Source organism: Festucalex cinctus, chromosome 10 (genome assembly GCF_051991245.1).
Source record: "Festucalex cinctus isolate MCC-2025b chromosome 10, RoL_Fcin_1.0, whole genome shotgun sequence".
Taxonomy (NCBI): domain Eukaryota; kingdom Metazoa; phylum Chordata; class Actinopteri; order Syngnathiformes; family Syngnathidae; genus Festucalex; species Festucalex cinctus.
Window position 1 is genome coordinate 18,573,458 of NC_135420.1, and position 16,309 is coordinate 18,589,766.

Consider the following 16,309-nt stretch of genomic DNA (forward strand, 5'->3'; position numbering starts at 1 on the left):
TAAAAATATTGTTTTGGAGTTGTTGTTGTTTGTGTAAAAAATAAATAAATAAATAAAAAATAAAAAAAACATGACAGATGAATGGGTCAGAAGTGATTACTATTCACATTTAATGGTAAATTAAAAGTAAAATACGTTTTTCAAAAAAAATATTATCCTTTGTATTGCTACATTTCAACTATGCATATTATGTAATTGTTTTGACTTTTTTTTTTTTTTTTAGCTAAACAGTCTTGCTAACAACAGCCAGCTGAGCTCTTAAAACACAGTCAGTGTGCTGGCTGACCTATAGTAACCTGAAAATGCACTTACAAACCGCCAAGGAATTATGACATACACTTAATAACCCACAGTGGCCCATGTTTGTGCACTAAAACGTGATTGACATATTTACAGGAGTCATGATGTTTATTGCAGTCTGTTAATATTTGCTTGGTACAAATCATGTTCTTCTATAATGCGTGAAGGACAAATACTCAGTGAAAGATCAGTTTGAGTAAAATGATTACTTTTTAATAAGTAATTGACCAAACATCACCACTTGATTGCGCACTGTAATGCGCACGTCAGACCACACCAGTTCATCGTTATGCCGTTACAGTGTCAGCCACTGACGGGGGGCGGGGGGGATAATCGTATAATTTGACCTAACTTTCAAGCTGTATTTTGGATATCAGTGGGATGTTGTAGTGTCACAGTACTCACAATGGATATAAAAAGTCTACACACCCCTGGTCAATTGCCAGGTTTTTGTGAGACCAAAGTGAATCATTAAAAAAAATCCTACTGTTAATGCAACAGATAATTTGTACAGGCCAATCAAGGGGGGGGGGAGCATTTTGTAAGGTGAAGTAAAGTGACATAAAGAGGTTGCACAAGTGTGCACACCCGCTTGTAACAGAGATGTGGTTGTTTTAAGAGTTAACCAATTACATCCAAGCTCATGTTAAATGTGAGTCAGAACACATCTGCTACTCCCCTGAAAATTTTGCTGTTCTAGTAGGCTTTTCCTGTCACTTTTTTTTTTCTAGATGTAGCTTGAAGGTTTTGTTTTCCACTATAAGCACTGTGTCATATTGGTGATGAGCAGTGTTGTATTTGCACCAAACACAACTTTAGGAATCTGCCTCCATGATCGGCACATGGTGATTGCTATATTTTTTTTTCAGTAACCCTGTAATAATCTGTATTTGTGGACTTTTGTATGGTTTTGAGTAACGAGTAGTCTTTTTTGCACACGTTTTTAAACAAAATGTTCACTAAGAGCAGAATATGTCATTTTCTGTCTTTATTAAACCACCTCGGGCTCGTTCTTAATACAGTGCACTGCAAATCAGTTGATAAATGCACTCAACAGCAGGCAGGGAGACCGATTAGATCTCTCATTCAAACAGCTGGCACATTAAAGAATAATCACAGCTCGGCTTTTTATAAAAATACAGACAACAAAAGCAGGACAAAATATATTACAGCTTAATATACAAAAAAATATATAAATTTACATTCAATAAATATAATACGGTGTATTTTTTAGATATGTCATGGCTACGGTGTTGGAAGTGCCATCACAAACTCCAGCGGCTTGCATGTGTATTTTTATTTCTAGCAATTATGTAACTTGTGTGGCTGCAATCTCAAACTGAGCATAATTATTTTTTTTCTTTTCTTTTTTAAATGTCTGCATGGAAGAAGACTAACGTGTTTTAAAGTGACCTGTGATACAACAACCAAAATCGAATCAAATTAACATAATTCAGAATTCCAAATATAAAAGATGGATTTGAAATGTTATTTACAAGACCAATGTGATTCAGTAGATAGTCAATAACTCTTTGGTCCCTGTTGATTGTTGGCGGTTAGTAGTTAGGGCAAAGGGACAAAAAAAAATCAAAAAAAAAAATCAGCGTTTTGCATTTTCAAGACAAACACTACAAAAATGTGCCTAATTATGCCTGTCACTCTGAATAACTCGGATAAGCAAGAATTCAAAGTTCATACAGGCACAGTAAGTGTACAAACAACATATAGTAAGCAAATGATTGAAAAGAGAAATCGTGAGCACATCATCAGAGTCATCTTGCATGTTTTAAAATGTGTGCTTGGATTGCCAATTCCCATGTGGTGTGCTTTTGTCCTTCTTTGGCTGTACACGTTGAGTTTGATGATGATGATGATGATGATGGTGGTGATGATGGTGCATATGAATGTTCAACGACATCTTCAAGCATCCTTCTGACTAAATAGACTCCCCTGCGCCTTCAACTTGTGCATCCTGCAGAAAGGAGAAAGCGTATTAACAACGAAACAATTCAGCATTTTGAGACGTGTGCCAAAGAATGACTGTGGAATCGATGCCTTCTTACTTCAGATTAGGGATGGACAGGTAATCAGTTTGTTAATTGTTAAAAAAAAATGTTAATTTTGTGCTAATGATACATTCTAGAACTGGATTAATATGGATTTCCTAAAATTTGTACTGGAATCAAGACTAGATTTGGGTATAATTTGGTTTGACATGCAAATCAAACCGTCTGGACTGTTTGCAAATAGTTGGACAAAGTTGCAATTACAATACCCATGATAAAGAAAATTGCAAGGAAGACAAATACACGACAGTTAACCACAAAACAGATGAACTTACAGTTTTTCTTTCCGACTCCTGTTGTCTTCTTTAGACTTTACAAACTCCGCAGCTTCTCCTCCTCTGACCAGGTCGGTGAACTCTGCTTCCTTTGCACTAAAGATCACCCTAGAATGAACAAAACAATCACAATAAATTAAAGCTGCAAACATGATGCTTTCAATTTCAACAGAAATTTGATGCAGAGTAAGTAAATTTGAGACAAGATCATTATTTTGTTCCATAGTAGTAGTTTGCTGAAATTTGACCCAAAATGGCGATATTAACTCAAAATGGTGTTCAATTTCAGACATGCTTCCGTGAGACTTTTTTGTGCATTTTGTCATGATAAATACGTCCACTAAATTTCAGGTAGACGGATGAAACTAAATAGATTTACATTTTCGCTAGACTGTAATTAGAATTTTAGTTAATGTAAGATGGACTTTCAGTTAGTTTTAAAAGCATTTTCGTTGACAAAAAATTTTCTTCAACTTTATTTTTAGTTGTTTCATTAATGTTTGTTAACTACAATAATCTTGACTCAATAAAAGTTGGAAACCTCCTGCTCTAAAGGGACTTACTTCGACTGGGTCTCCCCCGACTTGATTCGCAGCTTTCGGACGGAGAACTTGCTGCTGCCCCACCAGTCCGACCAACTGATGATGGCGTCCTTCTCCCAGCGCAGCTTGACGATCATCAGGTCGCCGATGTCCACGTCGGTGGTGATGAGAAAGGACATCGTGGTGTTGCCTATCATGACGGGCCTGCGGGTGATGGGGGCGGGGTTAGGCGCATTCAAAGGTTGAAAGCGAGACAGCTTGAAAGCGAGTGTGATATTTACAAACGTTAAGCTTTAATTTGGAGTCACGCTTTCAGTGCTTTTTTTAAACCATGGCGGTATGCAACATAAATACACCGTTTTATTGACATATAATTTGCTTAAATTAAATATTATACCACTCATTTTTCCTTATTTAGTGTGTTGTTGGTTCATGTATAGTCATCACAGACAATGCAATATAAAACCTTTTACTCTACATATAGCATAGTACAGTTTTATTTTAATATATTATTTATTTGTGTATAGATTAACTTTTACTTTTCATTTATTTCTATTTTTTTTTATTTGTATTCAAAATGTTTACATTATTTATTAATTTAAAAATGTTTTAATTTTTAATATAAATATAAAAATATATATGTTATTTTTTTAATTATAATATATGTAATAAAATCTGAATTTTTTTATTTTCTTTTTATTATAGTTTTTGCTTAAAACAATACTGCTGACTTATTCTTGCTGATGTTCACATTCACTTCTGTAAAAAGAGTTCATCATGTACATTTTGCTATTTCCATTTGGATACAATACTAACAACGTTTTAAATTATTTTTATTTATTTAAAAATTTAAAAAAATCTAAAAAATAATAATTGTTTTTTATTATAAATCTAAAAATGTTTTTTTAAATCTTTTAATAATTAATACTACATTTAATAGCATTTTTTATTTGTTATTTTATTTTTATTATAGTTTTAGATATTTGTATTATATTGCTTAAAACAATACTGCTGACTATTCTTGCTGCTGTTCACATTCACTTCTGTAAATATAGTTTATTCACATACATTTTGCTATTCATATTTGTTTACAGTATATAGCATTATGTACAGCTCCTATTTATACTACGACTGTTATATATACATCGATATTTTGGATTCTTTCGTTAAAATCTAGTGTTATTAATCATGATTAAGGCTAATTTAAACCTAAAAAAAAAAAAAACTAGCATTTTTTTTTCTAGGCAAAGTTAGTATACAATTATGTGCTAGGATTATTGTACTTATTGAAGTATAACATACGTACAGGACAAAGGGGATGTCTTCTTTCTCTCCATGAGTTCCATAAAGGGAAATTTTTATAGGCTGCTCTTTAAAGGTCAGGCTTTCCTTGCTGAACAGATGCATCTTCACTTGATAGTGGAAAACTAAAAGAACATGCACATCATTCATTACAGTTAGTAGAGTGCACAATAACTCATACATACAAATTTATCTCGTCATTTAAAATGAGAAAAGCTTGAGCACAATTTTGAGAATACGTTAATAAATTTTGCGCTTTCTGCAGTAAACACCAGATAAAGACGGGGGGGAAAATGTCTTTATAGTTTACCCCACCTACATGCTTTAAACATGTTCCAAAAAAAAGACACTCAAGTATAAAGTATACACTATTGCTATATAAACTCGAGATTTACAATATATAGCAGGGATTTTCATGCGAAAAAAAACAAAACAAAAAACTAGATAAACTCCACCCAAAAAAAAAAAAAAATCTAATCAAAGCCATACCAAAAAAATAACAGCAAACAACACTTCCCGCTGTTTACCTTTATAGGGCATCAATTCCCGAGTCTTGAGGTACATCTTGACACTGCGCGCCATGCGGACCTTGTTGATGTTGTAGCCGATCTTGTTGCAGCGGTTCTTGCGGCAGCTGAGGCACAGGCCCTTGTAGAAAGCCTCGCGCGAGTTGCAGCGGAAGGCCATGCTCTGCTGCTGCGTGTTGAGCAGCGAGTCGATGAACAGGTGGATGGATCGCTCGTGGGAGCACTTGACCAGTTGGTCCACGTCTGCACATAGAACATATATGTTATTAATAATGGCAGTAAGATAGAAATGATCAAGATGTGTGATTTGAAAAATTAGTAAGAACCCATACAAAAATCATCATATCGTCTTTGTATTTTTTGCTCCATCCAAAGAACAAAAACTATTTTTATTGTTGCCTAAATATATGTATTAAATATATTTTGTGCTTCAGATTAATAGTAAATAAAATAAATAATATTCAGTCTTTCCATGTACAGTGTACACTGATATGTTGTATTAAAAGCATAACTTTTGCATGACAAAATAAAATAATGTTGACATGACATCTTGACAGAGAGACAAAGATCTTAAAGTTTAGCATCGGTCGTTAGTGGAAGTTTACGTGCGCTTCTGGTGCATTTTTTTCAAACTGAAATAATCTGTGAGCAAATTTATTTTTAAGGCGGATGTAGTTTGAAATGATATTCAAATGTGGGATCAGAGTTTGTGGCATATTTGCAGTTTAAACTAAAACTAGGGATAGACAAGTACTGATACCAGGTATCGGTATTTTTTTTTCAAGGCATCACTGCTTGCGACTGACCAATTAAGGTGCAATTTCTGGAAGTATATGTATAGATTATAGAAATAGAAATATACCGTAATAGAAAATTGTCATTAACTTCATGCAATTTTAAGGGAAAATGCTATATTGGGACATATAGGTCTTTCTTTAGAATTAACTGTCGTTTTTTTTTTTTTTTTTTTAAGATATCCAAGGTTTCCATTTGGTATGAGTGCTTGGTATCGGTGACTACTCAAAAATTGAGTACTCATACTGGTATCAGTCTGGAAAAAAAAGTGGTGCTGAACATCCCTAACTAATACAACAAAAATTATTAAAAACCTTTTTAAGGCCTTCCTGCAATAGCAGACCTCTACCAAGGTCGAACAAATTTTCCTGTCTGCATGTTTTTTTTGTATTTAAATAATTAATAATTCATTTAATCTGCAATTAGCTGGCAGCCAGTTCAGGGTGTACCCCACCTACTGCCCGAAGCCAGCTGGGATAGGCTCCAGCACCCCCGAGACCCTTGTGAGGAGCAAGCGGTTCAGAAAATGGATGGATGGATGATTCATTTAATATTATATTTAAGTAATTAATAATCCATTTAAATTAAATTTCTCATGCACTACAGAATATAGTGCCCCACTCCAGTCCTCTAGGTGGCAGTAATGTGTAATAGAAAGTGGTTAAACCCATTACAGAAAATCATTGAATAATTTGAATTTCTCCTATCTATATCCAAGATCCAGTCTGGTGCTTGGAGGTAACAAAAAAAAACAAAAGCTGTTTCTCATGACTCAAAAATTAAATCTGATTTCGACTGCTTGTACATTTTGTGTAAAATCAAACTTGATACCCATGTGAATCATTACTTCCAGATTATATCAGTCACATTCTGCTGTGTTTGTTTAATACTCTACAGTTAAGGGAGCAAAGCAGCATGTAATCGAACAAGACTTTCATCTCGGCACGAGCCAAAACACGTTTGAGTGATCTACTGTAATTCTTTATATTAAAGAGACCAGAGGGCAAACATGTCTCGATTGTGCAAGTGATTACTTGTGAGAAGCCAAAATGATGGTGCGATAAAAATGTATAGCTTAGCCGCCTCGAGTGTTTTTATTGGAAGACCGTCGAAGCGGTGTTCATTGTTTCCACAGCTTGAACTAGATGCAATAGATTGAGCTTCAACGTGTAAATATTGTGCATTATGGGTTAAAATGCAAAGAAGCTTATGATCTTAATCCAAAGCCGCCGACATGCACGAGACTACATACTTTGCAGGCCCTTGAGGCCTTCCAGCGCAAGCCCCCTCAGTGTGTTCTGAATGTCGCAGCCCGGCTGGAAGGTGCCTCCGTTGGGGTAGATGTCGATGTGGCCCACGGGCTTCTGGATGCCGATGCTGCGGCCCGGCGAGCCTCGAGTGTTGGTGTGCAGGACGTCCACGAACTGGGCGTCGTCTCTGGACAGCGTGTTCTGGGCGTCGGCGTGCTCGAATGTGGGACCGGCGGGATCCAGTCCTGAAATTGTCACGTTACATAGATAACATTGTCGGTTGCTTTGAGATGTTTTCTAGTCTGGAGAACCATTTTAAAGGCAGAAAAATTGACAATGTAAAAAAAAAAAAAACCTGTAACATAACAGAATTTTGCTTTTTATTGTACAGTTTTTCTGTTTTTTAAAGTTCACCTGTGATCCTGCTGATCTTGCGGTCGGTGAGGTCCCCGGCAATCCCGGCCACGTGCGCCCCCAGACTGTAACCCAGCAGGTGGATCCTGTCCCAGGGCATCTGCAGCTCTTTCTGAACGATTCACAACAACAACAAACATGCTGACTGTCTTACATCTAATATACACACGCTTACATGAGGATTATTAATTAATAACTGGCAGTGCAACATACGAACAGCCATGTGGTGGCCTGTTTATAAAGCTTTAATGTTGTTTGGAATGTAATCAGGGATTAAAGGAATTGAGAGCTGTGCCAGGAAAAATAAAAACTTCAACTAAGAAGTCATGCAAAAGTAAGGTAAACAAATCCCAGTCATTGCTGAACTTTTTTTTTTAAACATATGTAATGCTTAATTAACTAAAAGCTTATCCTTGTAAAGCAGACTTGTAAAAAGTCTTTATAGAAAATCAAAAGCAATGGGACAACATTTTATAGTACATTATCACCTAGAAATTGGTCACATGAGCATAATAATCCTTTGGAATGTCAACACTAGTCCATTGGGGTATTTAAAAAGCCTTCCAGTTCAAAAGCCAATGCATTGTTTTGATTGCCATTTGCTTGTTTGTTTGTTAGGCGATTACACAAAATATTTTTGCAGCGGTGCAACATGTGCTGAAGATTACATTTGCAACACTCTAGTTCTTTTCACTTTTGTTGGAATTGTTGGAATTTGCCATATGATAATTGAAAAAGGTGCAATCCATTTGTCTTGTCATTGCGCATAGAAGGTAGTAGCTTGCTAACTTAGAACCCAACAACAAACAAACAAACACAAATTACTGGTATCTCTCCACTTTTTTTTTTTGTTCAGAAATTTAATTTCATTTAAATCACGTTACACGTCACCCGAATCAAAATGCTACCGTGTGTGTATTTTACATTATGAATCTGGAAGTAGCATATATGCTAACATAAAAACAGCTTCAATTACACTCCACAATTGATTTTGAAAAGCACATCTACTCATTTTCTTTTGTCTTTTTACCAGAATAAAAACGATCTTGGTGCTTTACTTCATCCTCTATGTATTTGTTTTATGTCCTTCTCCAACAGCAGAAAGAATCTTGCTAAAAAAGGAAGTACAGAAGCTAGCTAGCTAACAAACAAACAAACAAACAAACAAACAAACAAATACAGCGCTTCATGTCTCATTTTAAATTATTTATCTTTTTTGCCATACAATTTACAACTGTAACTGTTCCCACGGCCAGAAAACACAAAATGGTACACTTGGGTTACGTTGCCATTGTCGGAACGGAATTCCATCTTAAAATGAGGAAGCTCTGTATAGATATTATTTTTTCTTTGCTGGTAGGGTATCATTAATATATTGCCTCATAGTGAGATATGTAAGGTCCTTTTTAAACCAAATGCAAATCAACCAACACAAAAAAACTGAACTTCATTTAAGTGCTTTCATGTTCCACCATGATTTAATAGTACACTGGTCAACTCACTTGTATCCAGGTGACAAACTTGGCCACGTCCCGGCCCACCAGCTTGGTGTAGGCCGCGGAGGTCGTGTAGTGCTGGCTGGCGCGCGTCAGCCAGTCCACCACGATCACGTTGGCGCCGGGCACGCGCTCGTACAGGGCCGACACCAGCTTGGGCACCCAGCTCTCAAACATGCCCGTCACCTATAACAACATACAAATATGCACTAGTGAGGTCGATTTGAATCCAATTTGATTCAAATTCATCAAATAACGGGATTTCCTATAACTACAGGTGGCTCGCAACCAGTCCAGCCAGGGCGTACTGCTCGTCACCCGAAAGTCAGGATTCAGCTCACCCGTGACCCCAGTGAGGATAAACGCAATAGAAAATGGATGGATTTCCCAACAAACTTCACCTAACAGCAACCTATCCAGTCTGACGGCATTCCGACCTCATTCCACATGTTTGAGGGTCAAGAGGTGTTTTTTTTTGTTTGTTTTTTGTTTTTTTATGAACGTGCACGTACCGTCCAGCCATGGATGATGACAAACGTCTGCGTCTGCGCGTTGAAACTGCACTCCTGGATGGTGTCGGGCCTCCCGGCCACAATGTAGCACATGTCGTCATCTGGAATTTCGGCCGTGCGCAGGGAGAATTTGGACACGATGTCTGTGTAGTTGCTGATCCACTCGGTGGTGGTCGCGGGCGGGTTGGTGGGGGTGACGCTGCTGTTCGCTGTTGCAACACACACACAAATATGAGAGGTCATAAGGGCATAGCACATACATAAATAATCGGGTGCAATTTATTTAGAGTCATTATTAAATGCTTTTTTTTTTTTTTTTCAAACAACATCAATTGCCATTGAATAATTCCCAGTTAGGAATCTGCTTTTGTTTTTTAAGTACTTTGCAAGTAAGTGCATGAAACAAAGACTATGTCGCCCCCTTTTGCATTTAAAGCACACTTACCGCACATAAGAGTTTTACAGTAATGTGACAAAGTGAGGTTACTAAATCAACTAGATCAATTTTTTAGCAGTAGATTTTTAACATAAACATATTACTTAAAACTCATGTCTTGTGATCTATTTTTATACTTTACAAGTCCCATCTAATTTTAATCTGTTAAAACAACAATCATGTTAAATGGACGTGTGGATGTTCCCCCATATGATTATATTTTGTTTTGGGGGTTTTTCATGAAAGTTCCCAGAGGCAGCCTTAACTTATGCACATGTGGAGGTGACTGTATGAGATGCTTTGAAGACCTGCAAGAGTTTACTTTTCAAGATTTCAATGATTAAGATTATTCTTCAGAAAACATACACATTTAATTGATCCATCAATTAAGCATCATATCAAATATGTAATTCATTGAGTGCTTATAATATTTAGGTATGGTGAAAAGGAAATTAAAAGCACTGGTTTTGTTGTTCTTACCAAACACAGTGTTGGTGGTGAGTTCAGGGTCCGAACAAAAAGTGGCAAAGATTTTTCCCAAAAGTATCCAAGCAGTGAAAAAACGTATGTTTTCTTTTCCCATATTATTAAAACGTTGGTCCTGTGAGGTGTCTTGAGTAGCGTTGGAGGATCGATATCCGACTTTTCAAATAGAAATGTAGCGGCGTCGTGTACACGCGGCGTTAAGTTTCTTTAGGGTCTGTCACGGTTGGGGCTCCTAAAGTCATCTTTAAGAGTGGGTCATTTGCATATTACAACCGGATTGGATGTCGGTTTAGGGGCGGGGTTTCCCCAAGGGTCCCTTCTAAAAAAAAAAAAATGGAGTAGTTCACTCTGTATATATATATATATATATATATATATATATATATATATATATATATATATATACATATATATATATATATACATATATATATATATATATATATATATATACATATATATATATATACATATATATATATATAATATGGGCATAACTATTTTTCATGCTGTAACAGTAGTCTTCGTATTATTATGTTTGACATTTGTCAATGAATAGAATCAAATTAAATGGATATATACTCTAAATACTATCATCACAAAATAAAATACATACAAAATAAACAAACATGAATGTATCTATAATACAGTACTGTATATCAATTCTTTGAGAGAGCTGCAAGAGCTGGTCCAAATATTAGGAAAAAGTCTAAATATGTACATTTTTGTTTCTCATTTTCAGTTCATTTTTATGTAGTTTACTGTATATTTTATTTGTTCAACATCACTGTAAACAACCACAACAGTAAACATATTCAATTTATAATGCAAATTAATGTAGAAAAAAATTTTTTTTTTGCAAGTCTTACATTACTTTTAAATATGTCATACAAGTGTTCTTGAAGATGCATTTAGTTTAAATTCACTTTTCAAGTTTGGTATATTAATTTACAGTAAAAACAAAAACAAAACATTGGTCACTGTCAGTGTATAAAACTGTAGCGACAGAATGATGATGTGAGTTGTAAATTTGGCCTTCATCAAATCTGACCGTTTCTAATCATGTGGATTAATAAAGGCAGCAGGGACCTCTGGTGTTAAAACTACAAAGTGCAGCGATGAGGAAGAACAACACAACACAGCACAATATATCCAGGGGTGAACATTTCGCGACGCAAACGAATGTTGATTTCACGTTTGGGTTCGTTCAAGGTCGCAACGTTTCAAAAATATTCTCTAAACAGTCTTAATGCTTCTCTAAACAATAATGATCTTTTTTTTTGTCACAAGGAAATTTTGAACATGTTCAGACTGTTTAGAGAAGCATTTAGACTCTTTAGGGAACGTTTAGGAAATGGTGCGACCTTGAACGAACCCTGACATGAAATCAACATTGACGAGCGTCAAACGTTCACGCTGAAATAGAGCAAAATGAAAAGCCAAGTCTTACTTCATGTCAGATGTAAAGTCTGCTTACGCACAGCACTAAAGTGGTAAAAAGTGATAAACCTCAAATTGTGGGATAGGACGAGCTGCTTGAACGAGACCGCATGTGTCGGAGTTTTATGATGAATTCCATTCCCAAAGACCTTTGTGGGAATCTCCATTCATCTTATACTTTGTACTTCTCCCATAATATTAGTATATGTTCTCAGTTGTCACTTCATGCGGCGCTGCAGAGGATGGAATGACCGTGTTTTTGCAACAAGTGAGCAAATGTTTATTATTATCAATTATGACATCTATGCTATGCTAAATGCTAAATGTTTTGTGGCTGCGCTGGAATGGGTATCAACATGAGGGGGAATGGTAGTTTAAAAAAAAAATGTAGGTAAACTTGTTTTTTCAAGAAAAAACACATTTAAAAAAATAAAAATGTAACTCATTCAGTGCCATTGACGGCTATACACATCAAAGTAGGGCTGTGCAATTAATTGAAATTCAATTAGAATTTCAATAATTACGCTCCACATGTTTAAAAATTTTCCTGTTTTGTACCAAAAAAAAAAAAAAAAAAAAAATGCCCTACTGCACAGTGCATATGCTGTACTCCAACTTTCACGTTTTTGCCAACATAAATAAATATATATTATTATAAATTCTGTTTGGTCCAAAACTTAATTATAGTGTTTCTATTTTTTTTTTTTTATTTGGTCCCAATATTTTTAAACGCTTAAACATTTTCTTGTTTTGTGCCAAAACATAAATAACCGTTTGAATAATCGTGATTTCAACTCTTGCCAAAATAATCCTGATTATTATTTTTCCCCATAATCTAGCAGCCCTGCGTCAAAGATCCATTTTTACTGGGCTGGCAGTGAATGAGTTAATAAAAACATGCAATAATGACAATAATAGAATGTAAAGAATGCTAATTTTATTACGTTTGGGGTTGAACAAACTCAGCAATTGGCTAGCAACTAAACTAGGCTGCCTCAGTGGGAATAAGCTCCAGCTCACCTGCTACCCCAAAGAAGGAATGATGTTTTTGCGGCTTTTTACCTACAGTTCCTTTGAGGTTTTATTTGTTTTTGCAATTGCATGGTGAGTAGGATCAAATGCTCTCGTGGGCCGTACACATGGCCCACAGGCCACACAGGTTAGTAGCACAAAGTGAAGCCATTTTCTGCACAGTAGTCAGCTGCCCTATATTCTACAAATACAGTCTCTTGGCCGTTTTATGTAGCTCTCTATATATGTCTATATAAGTATGTGATGTCTAGCTATGAGGTGGGAAGACTGTTTGTTTACATCCAGAGCAGCGGGCCCAACCCAGCGATTAGAGAGAAGAACTACGCCCATCCCTCAGTCTTTATCTCCGCATTCAGAAAGCAAAGACCTCAGAAAGCAAGCTTACGATGAGCAGTGACAAGAAATGTTGAAAACGGAAATATTCATGCCAAAAGATGTACATCATAAAATTAACCTACCGTCATTGATTTTTGCAGGCCTAAAAAAAAAAAAAAAAGGATTTCACATTCGATAATCTTCAGCAAAAACAAGGCTGAGCTTGAAATACTTCCTGTTTTCACTCTTTTTCTTTCAAGTGTACACAGTGTTAAACATAATAGTAAATTGACAATGGAATTACCAGCAAAATAAACGGTAAACAGAACAAAGCAGAGTTATAAAAACCGAACAAAACAAAAAACAGCAAACTCGCAAAAAAACACTTATACCTGTCATGCTTCTACATTTTAATGTTGTTCGTGAAAGGTTTGACAGCCACTGTTCTAGACAGCAAATGTTACCAAATATGGTTCCATTCCCTATAACGGGTGACATGAGGCAAAGTCTACACGTTTTGCCATCCCTTGTCAAATAGAACAGTCAAGCCAACTATTTCCAAATTTTTACTGGGCCAAGGCGCATATTTCACATTACGAAAATGTCTGGCCCTGACACAGGACAGAAAATGTTACAAATTGCTGTGTGTTTGTCAATATGTACCCACTGCATGACCCAAAGGTCATCTGGGATCATAATCGACTCACCCACCAACCTGATGAGGACAAGCGGAAATGAATGATAGAAAGTGGAGTTTGAAACCAAATATATAGGAGCAATGCAGAATATAATCTAATTACATGAAAGTAATTGAGAGCCAATTCGACCAAATGTGAATCCAGACTCCACACTTTATCATTAATACAATCACGTAGGAGCTGCTGTTGGCCACAGCTCACGCCCTCACACACAGATCCCGCCTCTTAACTCATTCCCTCCCAGCCATTTTCACTGAAGCAATCCCCTTCACTCCCGGCTGTTTTACTGGATTTTGACTGATTTTGCTATTCATATTGTGTTCTTTTGCTAGAAAAACATGGAACCTACCAAAAGAAAGAGTCTCTTCTTTCATCAGGAAAAAACAACATTTGTTTGTTTTGCAAGAATTAGCACTAGAATATAGCTTAGCTTCATCATTATTCACAAATAGGTTTAACACTGTGGGGTAAACAGCTTACCTACAACATGGCCCTGGTTGATCTCTTATACTCTGCTGCCACCTGCTGGCCGTTTTTGTTACAACTACCATTGCCATTACCATTCTCTTCAGTTCAGAGGCTGCATCAAAGCCTTTGGTATGCTTTAGCATTAAAAAAAAAAAAAAAAAACACAAAAACAAAAAAAGTATAAATATGTCTTTTTGGAGTATTGTAATATTTAAATAGAATGAATTTATACGTTCTTGGGAACAAATGAGTTAAAGGCACGCTAAGATTTACATTTTTTTCTTAAATATGGTCTCTCCATATTGCCACTGTTCCACTATCTCGGAAAGGATGAGTAGTCCAATTTATTTTGGTTGGTTGTTGGGCTCACTTAAATCAATAACGGTATGTGGAATGTATATGGGCCAGTGTCAGCACATGTGAATGGGTTTCCAACTTCCCATCCATACTATTCGGAATTTTCTGCTGACTTTCAATATTGACATGTCACCCATTTTTTTAACACTAAAATGCATGTCAATGTGCTTATAGCTCTGCATACAACATAGTGTGCAACACACATGCAAGGTCGTGTTCTTGACGTCTTTAATGAACTCACACAAACTTTTCTTTTTTTTTTGCTGACTTTCATTGCCACCAGGTTTCAGACACAAGAGAGAAGACCTTGCAGGAATGATTTCCTACACCAGCCAGGCCTTGAGGACAGCTGGAGAGAGTAAATTATGTCAAGTAAAAAAAAAAAAAAAAGCCCACAGTAAGAGGCTCTTGTATTTTATATCTTAGGTCTAGCTCAAAGAAAGCACTTTCTAATTAAGTATGACACAGGGTTTACTTTAGCTATAATAGGACAGTTGGAAGGGAAGAAAGAAACTGTACCATATATTTTATTCCTCAAGGGTGACAAGGATCTTCTAGCGCTCTTAAGCTATGAATAAAAAATAAAATAGAAATTAAGTAAAAAAAAAAAAAAAAGCTACGTGATACATATTAAATTAACTTAAAAAAATATATTAAATCTCATCTTAAAAGAAAAAAAGTCTTCGATTACCCTCATAATTGTATTTCATTTTATTTTATTTTTTTAATAAGAAGTTCCTCAAAACTATCAAACAGATATACTGGCCACAGTTACGTCATGTGTCCCATCACGTCGGACATTGAAGTTTGGCATTTCACAGACACAAAGGCTATTTTGGGTAAATATGGACGGAGAGAGTGGGACACACATTAGCCCGGATGAAGCATGAAGAGAACACACGCAGTGAAAAGTAAATAATCCTGTACACCAAAGGCCAAGAATTGAAGTAAAGGATCCCAAACAGCATGGAGTACCAGCATTGATATGTACATTTTCCCACCCTATGCAAGTTAGCAGTCTCAAGCTTTCAACTCATGAGTCTGCTCGTTCCCAAGTCAGTCTTTCCAGTATTTTATTATCAACCGTACTATACTATTGCATGTGCCGTTCGTAACCATGAAACGACGTATGTCTGTGAACTGAGTAAGGATCCCGTGTGCCTGTGCCACTTGAACGTGAGTGAAGGGCGCCCTCTAGCGACCGAAGTAAATAACTGGTATATTGGGTGAAAAAAAAAATGCATGAGTGGACACTTTATTAGGTACAAAAGCATATTTCGTTTAATACACTTTTCCACCTTCAATGTAACCAAGCTAATGTTTGCATAAGTGTGCACACCCTTAGAACTTGTAATGTGGTTGAAGAAAAACAGCCCCAAAGTACGTGAAATTTTGGATTTTTTTCTCCCCCCACAATATTTCAATTTGTTGAATAAAATTGCTTTAGCAATTTTGTGCACAATCTAGACAAGTGTGATGCATTTGGGTTTAATTTGCAACTCATACACAATGGAAGTACAATTTTTCCGCCTCACCCTTCCTACATTTGCAGTTCAAAACCATTCTCAAATGTTCAACATCTTATAAGTGGGAGGCCA

The 16,309-nt window shown here is 36.1% G+C and overlaps 1 protein-coding gene across 1 annotated transcript; it reads right to left on the reverse strand.

Annotated features, from left to right (window-relative positions):
- Positions 1 to 1,273: 1,273 nt before the first annotated feature.
- On the reverse strand, positions 1,274 to 10,606 carry lpla (lipoprotein lipase a). Its single transcript, XM_077534448.1, has 10 exons — positions 10,396 to 10,606; positions 9,480 to 9,688; positions 8,974 to 9,153; positions 7,472 to 7,583; positions 7,060 to 7,302; positions 5,013 to 5,255; positions 4,490 to 4,610; positions 3,205 to 3,387; positions 2,642 to 2,749; positions 1,274 to 2,272 (listed from the first exon to the last, which is right to left on the reverse strand). Exons 1-10 carry the CDS (start codon positions 10,496 to 10,498, stop codon positions 2,221 to 2,223), a joined length of 1,554 nt encoding a protein of 517 aa, XP_077390574.1. The 5' UTR covers positions 10,499 to 10,606; the 3' UTR covers positions 1,274 to 2,220.
- Between the last annotated feature and the right edge of the window lie 5,703 nt (positions 10,607 to 16,309).

Bases quoted from the DNA above. Each gene is read 5' to 3' on its own strand.
- lpla (XM_077534448.1), bottom strand. From the start codon at position 10,498: ATGGGAAAAGAAAACATACGTTTTTTCACTGCTTGGATACTTTTGGGA. The intron at 7,584-8,973 runs GTGAGTTGACCA...TGAATCGTTCAG, and splicing joins AGTTTGTCACCTGGATACAA to AAAGAGCTGCAGATGCCCTG. The intron at 2,273-2,641 runs GTAAGTTCATCT...TCCTTTCTGCAG, and splicing joins AGGAGTCGGAAAGAAAAACT to GATGCACAAGTTGAAGGCGC.